We start from the raw sequence: 16,737 nt of genomic DNA on the forward strand, positions 1-16,737 counted from the left end.
GGGAAGTCATAGGTGGGTGTACCTATGGGAAGTCACAATCTTCAACTGGAATGGGATTTGCATAGGGCTTGTATGTGAACGTGCTCATCTTCTCACTGTGCACAACCGCCACTGAATGCTGTGAGCAGAGACGCTGCCTTTAACAATCATATCAACCCCATGACAGGCAGAAGTTTTACAGGTTCCAATTTGTCCCTGTGGCTGCACACCTATGCCAGGGAAAGCTGCACCTGTTCAATTTCTGCCTGCTGAGTCCTGCCGTCCAACGCTTAATCGTCATAACCTAGCACCCCATTTTTCTACTTCCAAATAGAACATAGGATCAGGCCAAGGGTCCATCTAGTCCAGGATTCTGTTCACATAGCGGCCAACCAGCTGTCAACCAAACCCATAAACCGGACACAAGTGCAACATCACCGCCCTGCCCATATTCCCCAGCAATTGGTGTACATGGGTATTCTGATTCTGGAGGTAGAACAGCCATCAGGATTAGTCTAATAATTCGACCAATAACAATACTAGTACTATTACTAATAACAGAACTACTCCCATCGCTTCGTCCTGCTGCTCACTCTCTCCCAAATCCAGACACCTCGTTTTTCTAATCCGACAGCCTGCAACCCCATCTTTTGCTTTTTTGCTTGGAGGTAGCTCTCCCGGGATTCACGGAGGCTTCCTCTCCCAAGAAGTATGTCTGTGTGTGTGCGCACTGGATTGGATCCACACCCACATTTCCGGCATTGCTCAAGGAGGCTGCAGTGTTATGCCTGCTTACCTGGGAGGAAGCCTCCTTGAACCCACGCGGGAGCTACTTCCGAGTGAACACCCACAGGAGGGGATGCTCTATTCTGGGGTTTACCGATCAGCCTACAAAAGCGTCAAACGCCTCCAGTCGCCCACGCCGCGGCTTTCCTCGAAGCCCCGCCCACTCTCTTTAGCCCCACCCCCCGGGGCTGCCTACGGGACAGGAGCCGTTCAATCGCTCCACTATACTTTTGCTCTGTGTGGAGGGATCAGGGTTGAGGAGGAAAAAGGGCTCCGAGACTCCGCGAAGAACGGAGGTGCCGTCCAAGAAATCCTGGGGATATGGCTGGGCGCTAGCGAGGCAATATAGCCGCTCTTTCTTCAAGGGACCCAGGAGTCCGGCTCCTGCCCCAGCCTTCGGAGGTAAGTGGCAAGGTGCATGTCTGGGGGTTGGTGGGTAAAATCTTTGTTGAGAAGAAGCTGGCTGGCAGAATGGTAATTTCTGCACATCCTATTTCCGTCAGGAGTGGTTTGTAGTCCCGAAAAGACTTGAGACTTCCCACAAGGGGTACATTTTTTTATATCATCATCATCATCATCATCATCATCATCTTGCAAATCTTCAGACTCTATCAGATTCGCAGCCAGCTTGGATGAGAGAGAAAGAGAAATCCCTGATTGCACTGGTTAAAGACACTCTTATGGTTAGGGTGACCACATGAAAAGGAGGACAGGACTCCTGTATCTTTAACAGTTGTATTGAAAAGGGAATTTCAGCAGGTGCCATTTGTATGCCTGCAACACCTGGTGAAATTCCCTCTTCATCACAACATTTAAAGCTGCAGGAATTTCACCAAGTGTTGTAGGTGTTCTGTCTTAGAGCTGACAAATGTTTCAAAAGGGGGGTTCAGATTAACTAGGCTGACCATATGGAAAAGAGGACCCGGACTCCTGTATCTTTAACAGTTGTATAGAAAAGGGAATGTCAGGAGATGTCATTTGTATGCAAGCAGCACCTGGTGAAATTCCCTCTTCATCGCAGCAGTTAAAGCTGCAGGAGCCCTGTCCTCCTCTCCTAAGATTAACCTAAGATTAACACAAACAAACACAGGCATATTTATTTATTCATTAAGTTTATATACCGCCTCATAGCCAAAGCTCTCTGGGCAGTTTACAAAAGTTAAAAAACAGTGGACATTAAAAATTACACAAAATTTAAAACCATCAAAAATATAAAAACAACAGTATACAGTATCCATTTTAAACAACATTTCTGGGGTCCATTAAAAAAAAAAACTTAGCATAAGTCGTTAAATTAGGGTGACCATATGAAAAGGAGGACAGGGCTCCTGTATCTTTAACAGTTGCATAGAAAAGGGAATTTCAACAGGTGTCATTTGTATATATGGGGAACCTGGTGGAATTTCCTCTTCATCACAACAGTTAAAGCTGCAGGTGCCCTGCCCTCTTTTAAATCTGGTCACTCTAGTATAGCTCCTGCAGCTTTAACAGTTGTGATGAAGAGGGAATTTCACCGGGGGGGTGGGATCTACACTACAGCTTTAAAGCGCTTTATAACAGTTTTGACAACTGTTGGAGCCCAGGACACACTGCATATACAGTTTTCAAAACGTTTTCAAAATGCTTTAAAGCGCTTTAAAAGCAATAGTGTAGATCCCCCCCTGGTTCTCCATATATACAAATGACACCTGCTGAAATTCGTTTTTCCATGCAACTGTTAAAGATACAGGAGCCCTGTCCTCCTTTTCATATGGTCGCCCTATGTTAAATGCTATTAAATGCCTGGGAGAAAAGAAAGATCTTGACCTGGCACTGAAAAGATAACAATGTTGGTGCCAGGCGAGCCCCATCGGGGAGATCATTCCATAATTGGGGGGTAACCACTGAAAAGGCCCTCTCCCTTGTTGCCATCCTCCGTGCTTGGAGTAGGCACTCAGAGGAGGACCTTAGATGTTGAGTGCAGTGTATGGGTAGGTTCATGTCGGGAGAGGCGCTCCGTCAGGTATTGTGGTCCCAAACCATGTAAGGCTTTATAGGTTAAAACCAGCACCTTGAATTGGGCTCGGAAACATATAGGCAGCCAATGCAAGCAGGCCAGAGTTGGTGTTATATGTTCGAACCTTATCAATCTGGCCGCTGCATTTTGCACAAGCTGCAGCTTCCGAACTGTCTTCAAAGGCTGCCCCACATAGAGGTCATTGCAGTAATCTAATTTGGAGGTTACCAGAGCATGGACAACTGAAGCTAGGTTATCCCTGTCCAGATAGGGGCGTAGCTGGGCCACCAAACGGAGCTGGTAGAAGGCACTCTGTGCCACCGAGGCCACCTGGGCCTCAAGTGACAGAGATGGTTCTAGGAGAACCCTCAAGCTATGAACCTGCTCCTTCATGGGGAGTGCAACCCCATCCATCTGGCCAGAAGAACCACCCACCACCAGCATCTCAGTCTTGTCTGGATTGAGTTTAAGTTTATTAGTCCTCATCAGCACATCCTCATCCTCACCTGATGAAGATGAAAAGGAGAAGTAGGCACATGTGTTGAAAGAATGGGTGAGGAGGACCATGAGATCCTGTGGGCTAGCCCTACCCTTCTCCAATGTCAAGGTGCCTAGATGCCATCCGTCCCCCACTCCACATTTTCAGAACTGCATCAGAAAGGGTTCTGCACATATATGAATGCATTCTGATTGGGACACGATCTTCCCTTGCATGGAGGAGCTCGACAAGCACAACAGTACACAAATACATCCTCTTCTGATGTGCTCTGAATGTGTAGCCACTGGTGTGTCTGGGTGGTGGGTGGTGGGAGGCCATGGCAGGGGGCTAGCCCATACACCTCCCCTCCTCTCTGACAGTATGTGCATGGGGTGTGCTGAGACACTCTTCTGAATCCACCTGATGGGAGACTTGGAAGTGAATCCCCCACATAAGGATCCGTATGCCAATTTGATACTGCAGGGCTAGATCTCAACCTTTCCTGGATGTGGTCAACTCACCACAGCAAGCCATTGTCCTTCTTCAGATGTTTATTTTCACTGTTCCATGTAAGCCACGCATTGTACTATGACACACTTTCAGCTAACTCTTGTATTGCGGGTGGGGTGGGGGCAATATATTTTTCCCATTGTATATTCCAGGTTGGTTAGTGGATCACTTCATGAATGTCAGGATGTGACCGAAGACTCATGGAAGTTTATCCAGTCTTTTCCAACCGTGGGTCTCCAGATGGCAGTGGACTACAGCTCCCAGCATCCCCAACCATTGGCCATGCTTGGGATTTATAGGATTTATAGTCTATGGGACTATATCTATGCGATTTATAGTCAAACAATATCTGAGGATCCAAAATTGGAAAACGCTGGTGAATTGGAACACCTTTAAGGTGCTGTAAGACTCCTTGCTGGCATTTCCTGTAATGCCCTAAGATGGCTTCCCCTCTTGAATGGCATCCCATTGGAACAGATGTGACTGGGGCCTTCTTACCTTCCATGGAACCACAGATGGCTCCAGGTTTGATGCCACCACCACCCTGGCAATATGTGAAGTTGGAACCACGGTGGCTGGGCTTATCTGGCAGTAGCACTGTGATCAAAGGCACATGGCATGTTGTTTCCCACACTGGCCCAGAGCAATGCTGCATTGTGGGAAATTAAAATGGTGGCCTGCCACCCACAGTTGACCAAAGGGCTGAGCCTAAAGAGGGCATGGCAGCTAACTAATCATGGGCTTGAGGTTTTCAAATGTTAAGTACTGTCATAAGGTTCAACTTATTATGCAGCTATTGAAGGATCCCTGAACCCTTTGCATAGAACCAGTCAGCTCATGTCTCACACATATGGAACTGTAACCACTGGTCTTCCCTGTCTTCTTCTCCTGCCTGGGGTGAGAAAAGCCTTGGCTTCCACCGCTCTCCTTCTGAGACAACCAGGCTGTATTACACTCCTTCCCCAGAGTTGGCTGAAGGAGCCCCCAGATTCCAAGACTGCCTAACGACTCAATCCATAATCTAGGGAAGTCCAAATACTTACATTTGAGTTGATTTAGGGCAGGCTGGCACTTAATTTGTGCCAGGCGTCTGTTTTCCCCGTTAGGCCATTCTGCGCTGGAACATCTGACGTAAGAATAGATGAAATTGTTGAGCCGCTCAGAAGAGTCCTCACCCAGTTGGGAATAGCTGAGAAAGGAAAATTAGAGGATGGTGTTGAGCACAAAGGCCGCTCTTTTAAAAGAAATTAAGCTATTTACAAGGATGGCAGTTGCCTGACTGGGCCGCAGTGCCTGCTCAATATTTGGGGGGCCCTCAAGCAGGAGACTATGAATGCCCCCCCTCCTTCAAGGAGTTTACCTTCTCACTGTCATTGTCACCAGCTGCTATCGGTCCTCTTCCTCATCATCGCTACCACTCGCTTGCTTGACAGGCAGACAGCTAGTGAGCAAGTAAGCAGCGGTATCTCCTGCTCCATCTTCTCACCACCACCATGGTCCAGGTCAGAGCAAGAGGCAGATGAAGAAGCAGGTTGCCATGGTGAAGAGGAGGAGCAACTCCAGGGGGCTCTTGTCAGTGGGTTAAACCATGCCTGCTCTTGATGCCATAGCAAGGCCACAAACCAAGCCTGAACAAAATCGACCATTAAGTGACCTAAGCCTATCAGCCACGTATCATCTAGAGGCTCAAAAAATTTCATGTTCTTGGGGCTTTCTTCTCTCTTTCTCTCTTTTTACCCTTTTTTGTGGGATAGTCAAGCTCCTGATAGGCCACAATTCATGGCTGGTGGCTTGCATTTACGTTGGGTGGCTCTCAAATGATATAGGCCTGATTTCAGGCCTAGTCACACGGTCAGTCTCCACCTTTGTAATAGTCTTTTCTCACTCTTCAGCTCTGGTTGGTTGGTTCCCGTCTTGTGGCATGGGACGTCAGCCTAGATCTGCTTTTGGCACACCCCTGCAAGTATTTGGAACTAAGTTTTCCCCAAAGATAGATCAGTTTTGCTGGATGTGAACCTCTTCTGATAAATCTCCCATAGATGACAACAAGATAGATTATAGAGAAAAATAATCATGGCTGAAGGGCAGTAGACAAGAGCTGGTTCCCATGACTGTTCATGGCAGCCGCGTTTTTCCAGTTAGAGCATCATGAGGTTCAGCTCCTATTGAGGAATTGCATGTTTGAGGAATCTTTCCACATGTCCCCCTCCCAAAAAACCCCCCACCCGCCCTGCACTTAGAAGATAAGTATATCAGGGAGAAAGATAATCTAATATTTAAAACCCTGACCTACTCTTTGTACAGGGAGTTTTGATACAGGGGAATGGTGCTGGCTTCAGGTTTTGGAGGACTCTTGGGCATGGGAATGGGGCCTCTCCTTCAGCGGGTCCACCTTCTCACTGCCATTGTCACCAGCTGCTGTTGCTCATCATCCTCTTCCTCATCATTTCTACCTCTTACTTGGCAGGCAGAGAGCCAATGAGCAGAGGCATCTCTTGCTCCATGTTCTCACTGCCACCATTGACTGGGTGGCAGGAGAACAAGGAGTTTGCAGGGGAGAAGATCAAAGCCAGGGTGGGAGCGGTTGTCACTGCTCCCCCTGCTGGGATGTGGGCCATCAACAGGTGCCTGACCATGCCTACCCTTGATACCAGCCCTGCATGAGAGCCTTCAAAACCTACGTTCTCTCAAGTGCAGCCAAGAAAAATGGCACCCAAGGCTGCTAAAATGGCACTCAACGCCTTCTCCGGTGGGCAGCAATTATCAAGGGTCTCAGGCAGATGTCTTTCCCATTCTCTGGTACCTGTGATCCTTGCTTTTTAATGAGAGATGCCAAGGATTTATATGCAGCAGAAGGCTAGATCAAGCCTGGAGCTGAACAGGTGCACTGTGCAATAGTGCTCAGAAGTGTCTTCCATCTCCCGGCTACTGAGGTTAAAGGCCAACTTATTAAAGAAGTTCATAGACTTGCTGTGTTTACCAGTGTATATGTGTATAGTACAGGAGCTGCTCCTCTACTTTTTCCAAATCCCATCATGCACCAGTCAGCATAGCCACGACACTAATTAGTCCCCCTCCTGCTTCTGTCCCTCATTACTTCCTCTCTCTCTTCCCAGATGGGAAATAGGAAGTAAACAAAGACCACGTGACCCATTCAGGGGCTGTTTTGATCATGCCACTTTTTCTGCACACAGTAGGAGATTGTGGCACATTTTTTTTTTTTTTTTTTTAAAGGTGGTTTTTTAGGGTCTATTTTGCGATGGAAAAATGAGTGGAAGGAGAGGGAGGCATGTGAGTGGTAGATGATGTCATCATCATCTAAAGGACACAGAGACATTCATAAGTAGACAGTAGCGAGCATGCAATAAAATGCTCGAACGATAAACCTCAAGAAAGGGCTTTGGTCTGATTCAGCATGGCTTTTCTTATATTCTTAAGATCCCATTTTAATTAGTTTTGTATGGGGATGTGGGGAGAGACATTTGGATTTTCAGGTCTGTCTCTCAGACCAGGGAAATTGTTCATTGTAATATTCCCCTGCCTGCCCCCCACCCACCTCACTTGTTTCCAGCAAATGTATCATCATTGACATTCTTCCGGATTCCAGTAAATTATGGAATGCTTGTCTTAGCATACAATTAAAAAAGATGGAAAACATTAACTCTAATGATTCTCACTGTTGCCTGAGATGGGTGATTAAAGAGCAATTTACGGTGGGGCCTGGTGATGATGAGCCAACAATAGAAATGAGGTCTGGGATATATGAATGTTGGGAGGTAATTGTCATTACGGGGAGGACTGTTCGCCTTTGTTTGGACAGCCAGTCCTTGAAAAGCTTTGCCTCATGGTGTGGCAGCTTCCTCCAACCAGGCACCTTCCAGATGTGCCAGACTACAACTCCCATCACCCTTGGCCCCTGGCTGTGGGTGATGGGAATTGGAATCCAGCACACCTGGAGGGTGCTGGGTTGAGGAAGGTTGGCCTATGGGGGAAGAGTGAGGTGCAGGGCCACTGACAGACATGTGGAAACCATGTGCCACTCTCAGAGGGAGCTTCCACGAGTGGGGCCAACCGTTCTCTCACCATTGTCACTGCTGCCGATTTGTTTGCTCGCTCTCTCCCTAGCCTAGTCTATATCAATCAATTAGGGGGAGAGCACCGTTGGCATGGGCAGAGAGGGCAGGTCAACAGGAGTATAAAGCTGCCAAAGACTGAGTCAGAACCATGGCCCAACTAGCCCTGTGCTGTCAACACTGACTGGCAGCCTCTCTCCTGGGTTTCAAGCTGAATTGTTCCCTAGCCCTAACTGGAGATGCCGGGGATTGAACCTTAGAGCTTCTGCATGCAAAGCCTGGATTCTACCACCGAGCTAAGACTCCTACCTGATCAGTGGTGACAGCAGGGAAGGACAACTCCACCCATCCCTTTTCTGCTTCAAGTCTCCTGGTCTTTAAACCACAATAATCCTTTCATGACTATTGAAAGGTATTGAAAATTAGTGCCATGGTGAAAATTTCAACCATTCAACCATAAGGATTTCAACCATTCTCATTCAATTCGATAGAAAAGAAATTGCTTTAATGGAGAAGACATTTCGTAGAGATTCTCATGGGTTTGGTTCCGGGTTCTTGTGCTTACCTTAATTACCAGGTGGCTGAGGAGTGTGTGTGAGTGTCCTGTCTTTCACTGTACAATCCTCTCTCTGGCAGCCTGTAACCTCCTTGGCTTCCCACATTTCCTGCCCAGGGGAAACATCATGAATTGATTCCTCCCATGGGGCCTTTTCAGATCAGGAAGTGTAGGCAGCCTGGGAGACTGTAGAGCAATGGGGAGATGTTTAATAGAAAGAAAAATATTGACAGTACCATCAGCCACCTCACAGTGATTAGATAAGGTCAAAAACACCACCAATACACATTCAAAATAAATTATAAAATGCCCTGAGAATGAGGATGGAAAATGGAGACCTCTTTCATGGGGGACAAAAACTTTAAGGAAATTCCTGAGATTTTTCTTTTCTTACCTCCTAGAAATAAAAGAATTTTCACCACATTTTCTTCACCATTATTTTTTGTCATATCTGCATTCCCTCCCCTCAATGCCCTGGAGTGATGCTAGGTATATGGGGCACTGTGGAGGATGCAAAATGTAATGAAACTACCTCTCCCCCCAAAAAACCCTTAGGAAAAAGAAATAAAGAAATAAGGCAGCTGTTCTAGAACCCTTGCCAATGGTGATGCCTCTCTGTGAGAAATCGCTGGAGAATTTCTCCTCCTCTTGGAGAAATTCAGTGAAACTCTCCTCCCAATTTCTCTACCCACAAATGGAGAGTGGAAGCATCCGATCCTCATCCCATTCCCAGTCTTCAAACCCTTTCCCTTTTTGACTTCAGAAAACTTCACGGAACTGTATCAAAGGTGCAAGGAAGATTTCTGCTCCCTGTTGGTGCCTCTTCGAGGTGTCCGTCATTCAAGGCAGTTTCTCTTGCCTTGCTTCTGATGATGTCATGTGCAGCTCTGCCTGCCAGGCTCCACGCAGGCGAGCAGGCGTCGGGGCGGAATTGCTCCCAAAGGCCTCTAAGTATGCAGCCTCTTATTCACTCTAGTCACTGTCAGATAGTGCCAGTGGAGGTCCCAGGACTTGTGAGTTCTCTCTATGGAATCTCCAACAAAACGTTGCAGTGTTCATTCATGATCTAGCAGGAGTGTTCCTGTTAAGGGTTCCAGGCTGCCTGCCCTGCCTTCCTCCAGGATACTATAGGAGTGTACTCTTTTTCTCCTCTTTGTTATTCTGCTCTCCTCCAAATCCCGAAGTGATATTCAACATTCTGTGATGCCTGAGAATCATCCATTCTGATTCTTTTTTTTGGGGGGGGGGAATATTTGCTCCTTTAGGATATTGCTTTTTAAATGAGGTTGTTCTTGTTCTTGTACTCCTCATCTTTACAACTCTGTCTTGTTCCAGCTCTGTTTCTGTTGGCACTCTCCACCTGAGTTTGCTGTTAGAAGTGAGGCGAGCCAAAATGGTCATTAGTAGGGTGACCATATGAAAAGGAGGACAGGGCTTCTGTATCTTTAACAGTTGTATAGAAAAGGGAATTTTAGCAGGTGTTATTTGTATGCGTGCAGCACCTTGGGAAACACCTTCCGCATCACAACAGTTAAAGCTGCAGGAGCCCGGTTGGCCCCACTCGTGGAAGCTCCCTCTGAGAGTGGCACATGGTTTCCACATGTCTGTCAGTGGCCCTGCACCTCACTCTTCCCCCATAGGCCAACCTTCCTCAACCCAGCACCCTCCAGGTGTGCTGGATTCCAATTCCCATCACCCACAGCCAGGGGCCAAGGATGATGGGAGTTGTAGTCTGGCACATCTGGAAGTCTGGCACACTACAACCAGATACAAAACAGGGTAGTAGATGCATTTGTCCGTGCCCACATACAAACACACCCACACACCTCTTTCCTGCTGGATGTTGTTTTTCTCAATGTTTAGTACCAGGCAATGTCTGTATGGGGAAGTGATGCCTCATTTCTCAGTCTGATGACTCCTGAGTCAGAAGCCAAATTTGCATTGAAGAAAACAGGCGTCATAAGAACACAAGGGGAGCTGTGTTGGATCAACCAAGGGTTCATCTTGTCCAGCATTCTGTTCACACGGCGGACAACCAGGTTCCCACAGGAAACTCACAAGTAGGATAGGGATTAGCATGATTGTGCTGCTGTTCAGTCTCCTAAATTGCCAAAATGGGCAGATGATGAAGTTTGGGGTATGACAGTGGTGCTTTGGTTCAGCACTCATTCCCCAGCAAGCTGTGGTGTGGTGCTTTCTTTCTAGAGCAGGGATGGGGACCATATGGGCCTCCTCACCTCATTGGACTTCAAATTCCATCATCCCTCACCATTGATGGTAGTTGTAGTCCAACAACACCTGGAAGGAGACACGATCCCCACTGCAACAGCTCATCATACAATAAAACTGTTCCTGGAATCTAGCGCACAGTCATGTTTAGAAAATAACAGAAGCAGATAGAGAAAACTTGATTCAAACCATTGAAGTCAACAAGCTTGCTGATCAGTGGTGTAGTGATTAATCTTGAAGAGCAGGTGCTCATCATGGGACACCCCCCAAAAAAATCATGTTCCCATGGACAGTAAAAAAATAAAATAAAAAGGCAAGCCGCTTCATGGACCCATATCAACAAACCAGTTCTTGGACTCTGCTGGGCTGGATCTACACTACTGCTTTAAAGCACTTTATAACAGTTATAAAGTGCTTTAACTGCTTATAAAGCTTTATAAAACTGCTTTGAAGCAGTAGTGTAGATCCGGCCCTGGTCTATGACCATAATACATTTGATTGTTTGGTTCTTAGAGTTTTCATTTTCAAGGAGCAGGTCTTTTAAAAAGCAAATGGGTCTTAACTGCCCATTCAAGGCCAAGCTACCCCAAAATACTTCACATTACAACAGGGAACAATCTATCCTTGCAGGAAAAAATCATTTCCCTTCAGCCCCCAAGCTACTGTGAGGATTACTGCAGCTAAGCTTAAAGGGAACAGAATTCTGAGGGTGGTGGGAAATGAGGTCAGTGTCCCTGCTAATCAAAAAGTCTCAGCACTACCCCACTGGTTAAGGGGTCCCCTGAGATTGTGACAGTAAATTCACCAGTGTTACCTGCAGTTATTGCATTAAACTCAGGGTATGTCATGCCATCCCAGGAGTGAATCAACCCAGCCATGTAGCTGAACTGTCCGGAAATGCATTATTCACCTTATTGGGGACAAAGACAATAGAATTAAGTTCACAGCAATTTCCGCTCCTGAGCTTATAATGAGTCCACGGGTCAAACCAGCGCAGCCAGAAACAATTTGCCATCTGATCTGGCAGAATTCTATCCCTGCCACCTCTTTTGCTCATCTCCTTCTGTCGACTGCTCTGTTAGTCCCGGATGGGTTGTGTCGAGAAAATGGGCCTGGTTGGGCAGGCTGATGGTGTGATGATACCTCCAGGCTGGGGGAGGCAGTTTGTCCAGGAAGCAAAGCCCAGAAGTGATGTGCTGCATAGGATGCCTGTTGCCACCCTCAGTCCTCCTCACATGGCCTCTTCCAGGGCCCTCTGTCTGTGTAGTTGTGCGTCAAACTCCAGCTATCTGTTAGCCATTCCTTAGCAACCCTACAACATTAAATGGCTGGGAAACTAGATACTCCAACTATCCTTATCAGGACCTGATAAACCAGTCTCCTTGTTTTGCCTTTGCTTAGTTAGGGCCAAGCAGCGTGTTATGACAAATGCGTGGAGGCATTTCATTTCCAGAGGGACAGCCGTGTTCATCTGCTGCAACAAACAATAACAACAACAACAAGGAATCTTGCAAAACATTAAAGACTGACATGTTTATTATGGCATATGGATTCTAGTTCATGAAAGTGTATGCGGTAATAAACTTATTTGTCTTTAGGGCACCACAAAACCCTGTTGTTTAAGTATTTAATGTGTGTTTCTTTTTTTATTATGCTTTAAATAGAATTAGGATTCAGACAATGCCATGAAGCAGGGAGGAGTTTAACCATTTCTCCATCTGAATACTGCAGCCCCACTCACTCTGCCTTAAGTTGTTATTAACCCCAAGTTGGGATGATGGAAAGATCCATTTGGGTTTGATGATTTTTCCTAGGCTCTCTCAACCCAGACATTGTTTTGGTTCCTGTTACAGTGCCCAACTCAATCTGCAGTTTAAAAAAATGGAAGGTTCTGCAACTTGGTTCTGAAATTACAAACAAATTTGCGCAAATTCGGCAGTAATAGCAGAACTGCATTTCAGAACTTGTAAAAATGAGCAAAAAAATCCCGCAGTTTGGGGAACAGCTTTTCATTCAGTTTAGCTCTCAAACACAAAGTGAACGCTGCAGAACTCTGTTGTACCGAAAAAGAACTGGATTTCCCAGAGGTGGATACTCCTACACCCAAGAGGGAAACTTCAAAAGTTAATAGTTTTGGGGGATCACAGTGTGCAGAGAAAGGGCTAATAATTACCTCCCCATGACCCTTGGTCCTAATTCTGCTTCTCCTGTCCCACAGCTGTTGTTCAAAGTATTTAAAAACATGCACATTCAATGTTGTTTGACCGTTGGTGTATATTGTTACAGTAGACATCATCACGGTTAAATTTCCATCTCAGGATCTCTCTAATATACTTTTCTGAATAGGGAGTAAATGCCTCAATCCCTCGGTTTCTGATCTTCAGGTGTGAGTGTCATTGCATACATAGCCAAAATGGTACCACACATGCACAAAAGGGAAGTTTTAGCAAGCCCTGAAAGTTGTAGTACATCATCCTCTTTTTGGGGGGTGGGGGATCTCAAACAGTCCGGTGAGAAGCATGCTTGGTAAGCATGAAATGCTGATTGATTGTTTGGGAGGGAGGATAGAAAACTGGATGGAAGAATGGAAGAATATTGTGGATGGAAGGTGAAATAATGAGATGAGACAAGAAGTTGGATTTAAAATAGGGCCACATTTATTTATGAATACCTGCAAAGGAAGATGGAGGCCTCGGCGGGCATCCTATCTTGGCCAATGTCTTGGCCATGATTGGGATTGGGTGATCCAATGATGCGTGTCTATCACCACCTGTCAGGATTCCCCTTTTGGGGTAGGTAGGCCTTCTGATGTCACTCCCCCTCAGGTTGCAAAACTCTGAGTGAGTGAGTGAGTAAGGTTGGCCTAAGAGGTAACCCTTATCCTGTCATCTGGTGCTGCAGGACTCCCAGCTGAGGGCCTCAGGTATTACCAATCACCACAACGGTGCCTAAGAATGTTCACCAACCTTATCCTTGCTCCCGATGACTGCATGCCTGCCCCCAGTCAAAATGTGACCAAATTCAACCAATTAGCCTAGTTAATACTCCCCTGCTGTCTTTCAGTGTGAAGTAGATGAAGAAAAAAACTCCCAAAAGAAATGATTGAGAGCAAAAAAAAATTAAAAATTCCAACTTGGCCCCCTGGGGGCAACCAGTGAACCCACAATGTCTACAGGGAGGGAGGGAGCCTCAAAAGATGCTGAGAAGTCTGGGAGGAGAATTGCTCTATAAACAGGGTTCCCAGTCCCCTCCCCACATCGGTGGCACCAAATGGAGGATGCCTATGGTGAACCTCCACTCATCTCTCTCCCCTCCCCCACAATTGCTTCACCATGCCCAGGCAAGCCGGGCATGGTTGTAAGGTCTTTTTGGAAGAAGATATGTCTGACTGCCTGGAACAGTGAAGAGGAGCAACATTTTGTTCAGGTCACTGTCATCTCTAGTGCACATCCAGCAAAAGCAAGGACGGAAAATGAAGGCAGGAATTGTGGTCCATGCTCTAGTGGAGCCAGAGCTGTGTGTATATAGAGAGCTAAACACCAGCAGCTTTAATCTGCAATCCACATTTATGTCGGGCATTTCATTAGCTTCTTACAATAACATGTGATTGTTCCCATTGACGGTTATTAGCAGAGCAGGTATTAGCTGTGTCTGATATCATATGTCAACAAATGGATAATTTCTTTCTCCGGCTAATAAGTTGGATGCAATTTAACACTCATGATTCAAGCGCCTAGGTTTTATTTGAGTGAACGTTAAACAGTAACTGGGGTTCCTTTTGCTGCATTTACTGAATTAAAAAAAAGAGGGGGAGCTATGATAGAAAAGTAAAAGGTCATGATAGAAAAGCAGTTGAAAAGCAAAGTTCCCCTCCCCCCACAAAGTGGAAAATAGGAGAAAATCAATAAAAACCAGCACATGCACATTTACAGAACACATTTTACTTGTACAACTGCCCAGTCCTTTGAGTTACTGTAACATCAAATCAATGTGTAGGAGCTTTAACATGGTATGATGTGAATCCAGTTGCAGAGATTCTCAGTAAACTGAATTCTCCCCTACCTTCTGTCCCTTTTTCTGTTATTCACAAGCATTGTGGTACAACCCACCCACCCCCAAAAATGCAAAAAAAAAGTTACCGGAATTTGGGAAACAGCCCATAGCTTGGCTCGCAGACACAAAGCAAGTCATGTGCACCATGGAACTCAGTCGAGCCAAAAAAAGAACTGGATTTCCCAGCGATGGACATACTTAGATGATAGTCACGTGTTGGGAATAAGTGTACTTACTCTGGCTGCTTTTATTCTGGAGAAAAACCAACCCCAAGATCCTGATCTGAAATGGGCTCCCTAACTAGATCAGGGCCTCAGACCAGTTTTCTGTTTCAAAACCTTCCCCTACAAGGCTTCTATTTGCCTCCAAAGGTATTGTCCATAGTTTGGAAGCATGTTCCAGATTAGGACCTCATAGCTGCCTTTCCTTTTGCCCCCCACTTCTCCCCCCCAAAAATAAAAAATGCCCAATTTAACTGCTTATTTAACTGCTAACGTCTCCTATAGTTTGTTCCATAGCTTGTTGCAGAATGGAAGACAAACACGGCTACTGCCCCAGAATCCCTTTGGGGAGGTCTGTTTTAGCTTGCCCTTATTATTATTAGTAATTATATTTATTTATATCCCACCTTTTCCCCAGTACTGGGACTCAAGGCGGTTTACAAAATTAAAACATGTACAATTAAAACATATAAATATAAATTTACAAAAGTTAAAATAGAATTAAACCTACAGTAAAATTAAAAACGTGTGTTTTTTTTAAAATGTAACAGATAAAAAAGGTGGAGGGAATCCAATACATTAACACAGGTCCAGAGTAGCTCCAAAAGCCTGCTGAAACAAAAAAGTTTTTGCCTGCCTCTGAAAGTGTAGCACAGAGGGAGCCAGCCTAGCCTCCCTGGGAAGGGAGTTCCAGAGCCTTGGAGAATCCACCGAGAAGGCCCTCTCCCACGAACCCATCAGGCGTGCCTGAGATGTTAGTGGGACTGAGAGAAAGGCCTCCCCAGAAGATCTCAGAGCATGAGCAGGCTCATATGGGAGAAAACCTGGACCCAAGCCGTAAAGGGCTTTTATTAGGGGTGTGCACGGACCCCCCGCTCCGCTTCACTTGCAGATCCGCCATTTTTCGGAGCGGGTCGCTCCGCCCCGCCCCCGCTCCGCCCACTTCCGCTCCGCTCCGCTCGGAGCTCCGGATCGGATCCGGAGCTCCGTTTTTGCCCCCCCATAGGCTTGCATTGAAAGCTAAAAAAGTAAACAACTTTTTTTCCGTTGAAGTTAGAAACCTCACGTTTGGCACCATGACACCTCATGGGCGTATACACACACACGCCAAGTTTCAAGGCAATCCCATCATCCCCTGATTTTTGGCGAATTTTTGAAAATCGGGCACCCCATTCACACCCCTTGGGATAGCTCCGTCAATTTGCATGTTAGAAACCTCAAACTCGGCACCAGGGCAGCTTATCCATGTGTCCACATGCACGCCAAGTTGCAAGCAAATCCCATCATCCCCTGATTTTTGGCGCGGCTCTACCCTCTAACGCACCTCCCATAACCCTAATTCACACCCCTTTAGATAGCTCCGTCAATTTGCACGTTAGAAACCTCAAACTCAGCACCATGATAGCTTATCCACGTGTCCACATGCACGCCAAGTTTCAAGGCAATCCCATCATCCCCTGATTTTTGGGGAATTTATGAAAATCGGGCACCCCATTCACACCCCTTGGGATAGCTCCGTCAATTTGCATGTTAGAAACCTCAAACTCGGCACCAGGGCAGCTTATCCATGTGTCCACATGCACGCCAAGTTGCAAGCAAATCCCATCATCCCCTGATTTTTGGCATGGCTTAACTCACCCCAAATTGTCCCATTCTACAACTACGTCAATTTGCACGTTAGAAACCTCAAACTCAGCACCATGATAGCTTATCCACGTGTCCACATGCACGCCAAGTTTCAAGGCAATCCCATCATCCCCTGATTTTTGGGGAATTTATGAAAATCGGGCACCCCATTCACACCCCTTGGGATAGCTCCGTCAATTTGCATGTTAGAAACCTCAAACTCGGCACCA

The 16,737-nt window shown here is 46.3% G+C and overlaps 1 protein-coding gene across 1 annotated transcript in view; it reads left to right on the forward strand.

Annotated features, from left to right (window-relative positions):
• Positions 1-763: 763 nt before the first annotated feature.
• The window catches only part of LOC134408389 (free fatty acid receptor 3-like), a 33,178-nt gene continuing 17,204 nt past the window's right edge, over positions 764-16,737 (forward strand). Inside the window, exon 1 of the mRNA XM_063140648.1 lies at positions 764-1,061. Within this exon, the coding sequence (XP_062996718.1) occupies positions 764-1,061 (298 nt within the window). The remainder of the gene's footprint in view (positions 1,062-16,737) is intronic.

Source organism: Elgaria multicarinata, chromosome 13 (genome assembly GCF_023053635.1).
Source record: "Elgaria multicarinata webbii isolate HBS135686 ecotype San Diego chromosome 13, rElgMul1.1.pri, whole genome shotgun sequence".
Lineage (NCBI taxonomy): Eukaryota > Metazoa > Chordata > Lepidosauria > Squamata > Anguidae > Elgaria > Elgaria multicarinata.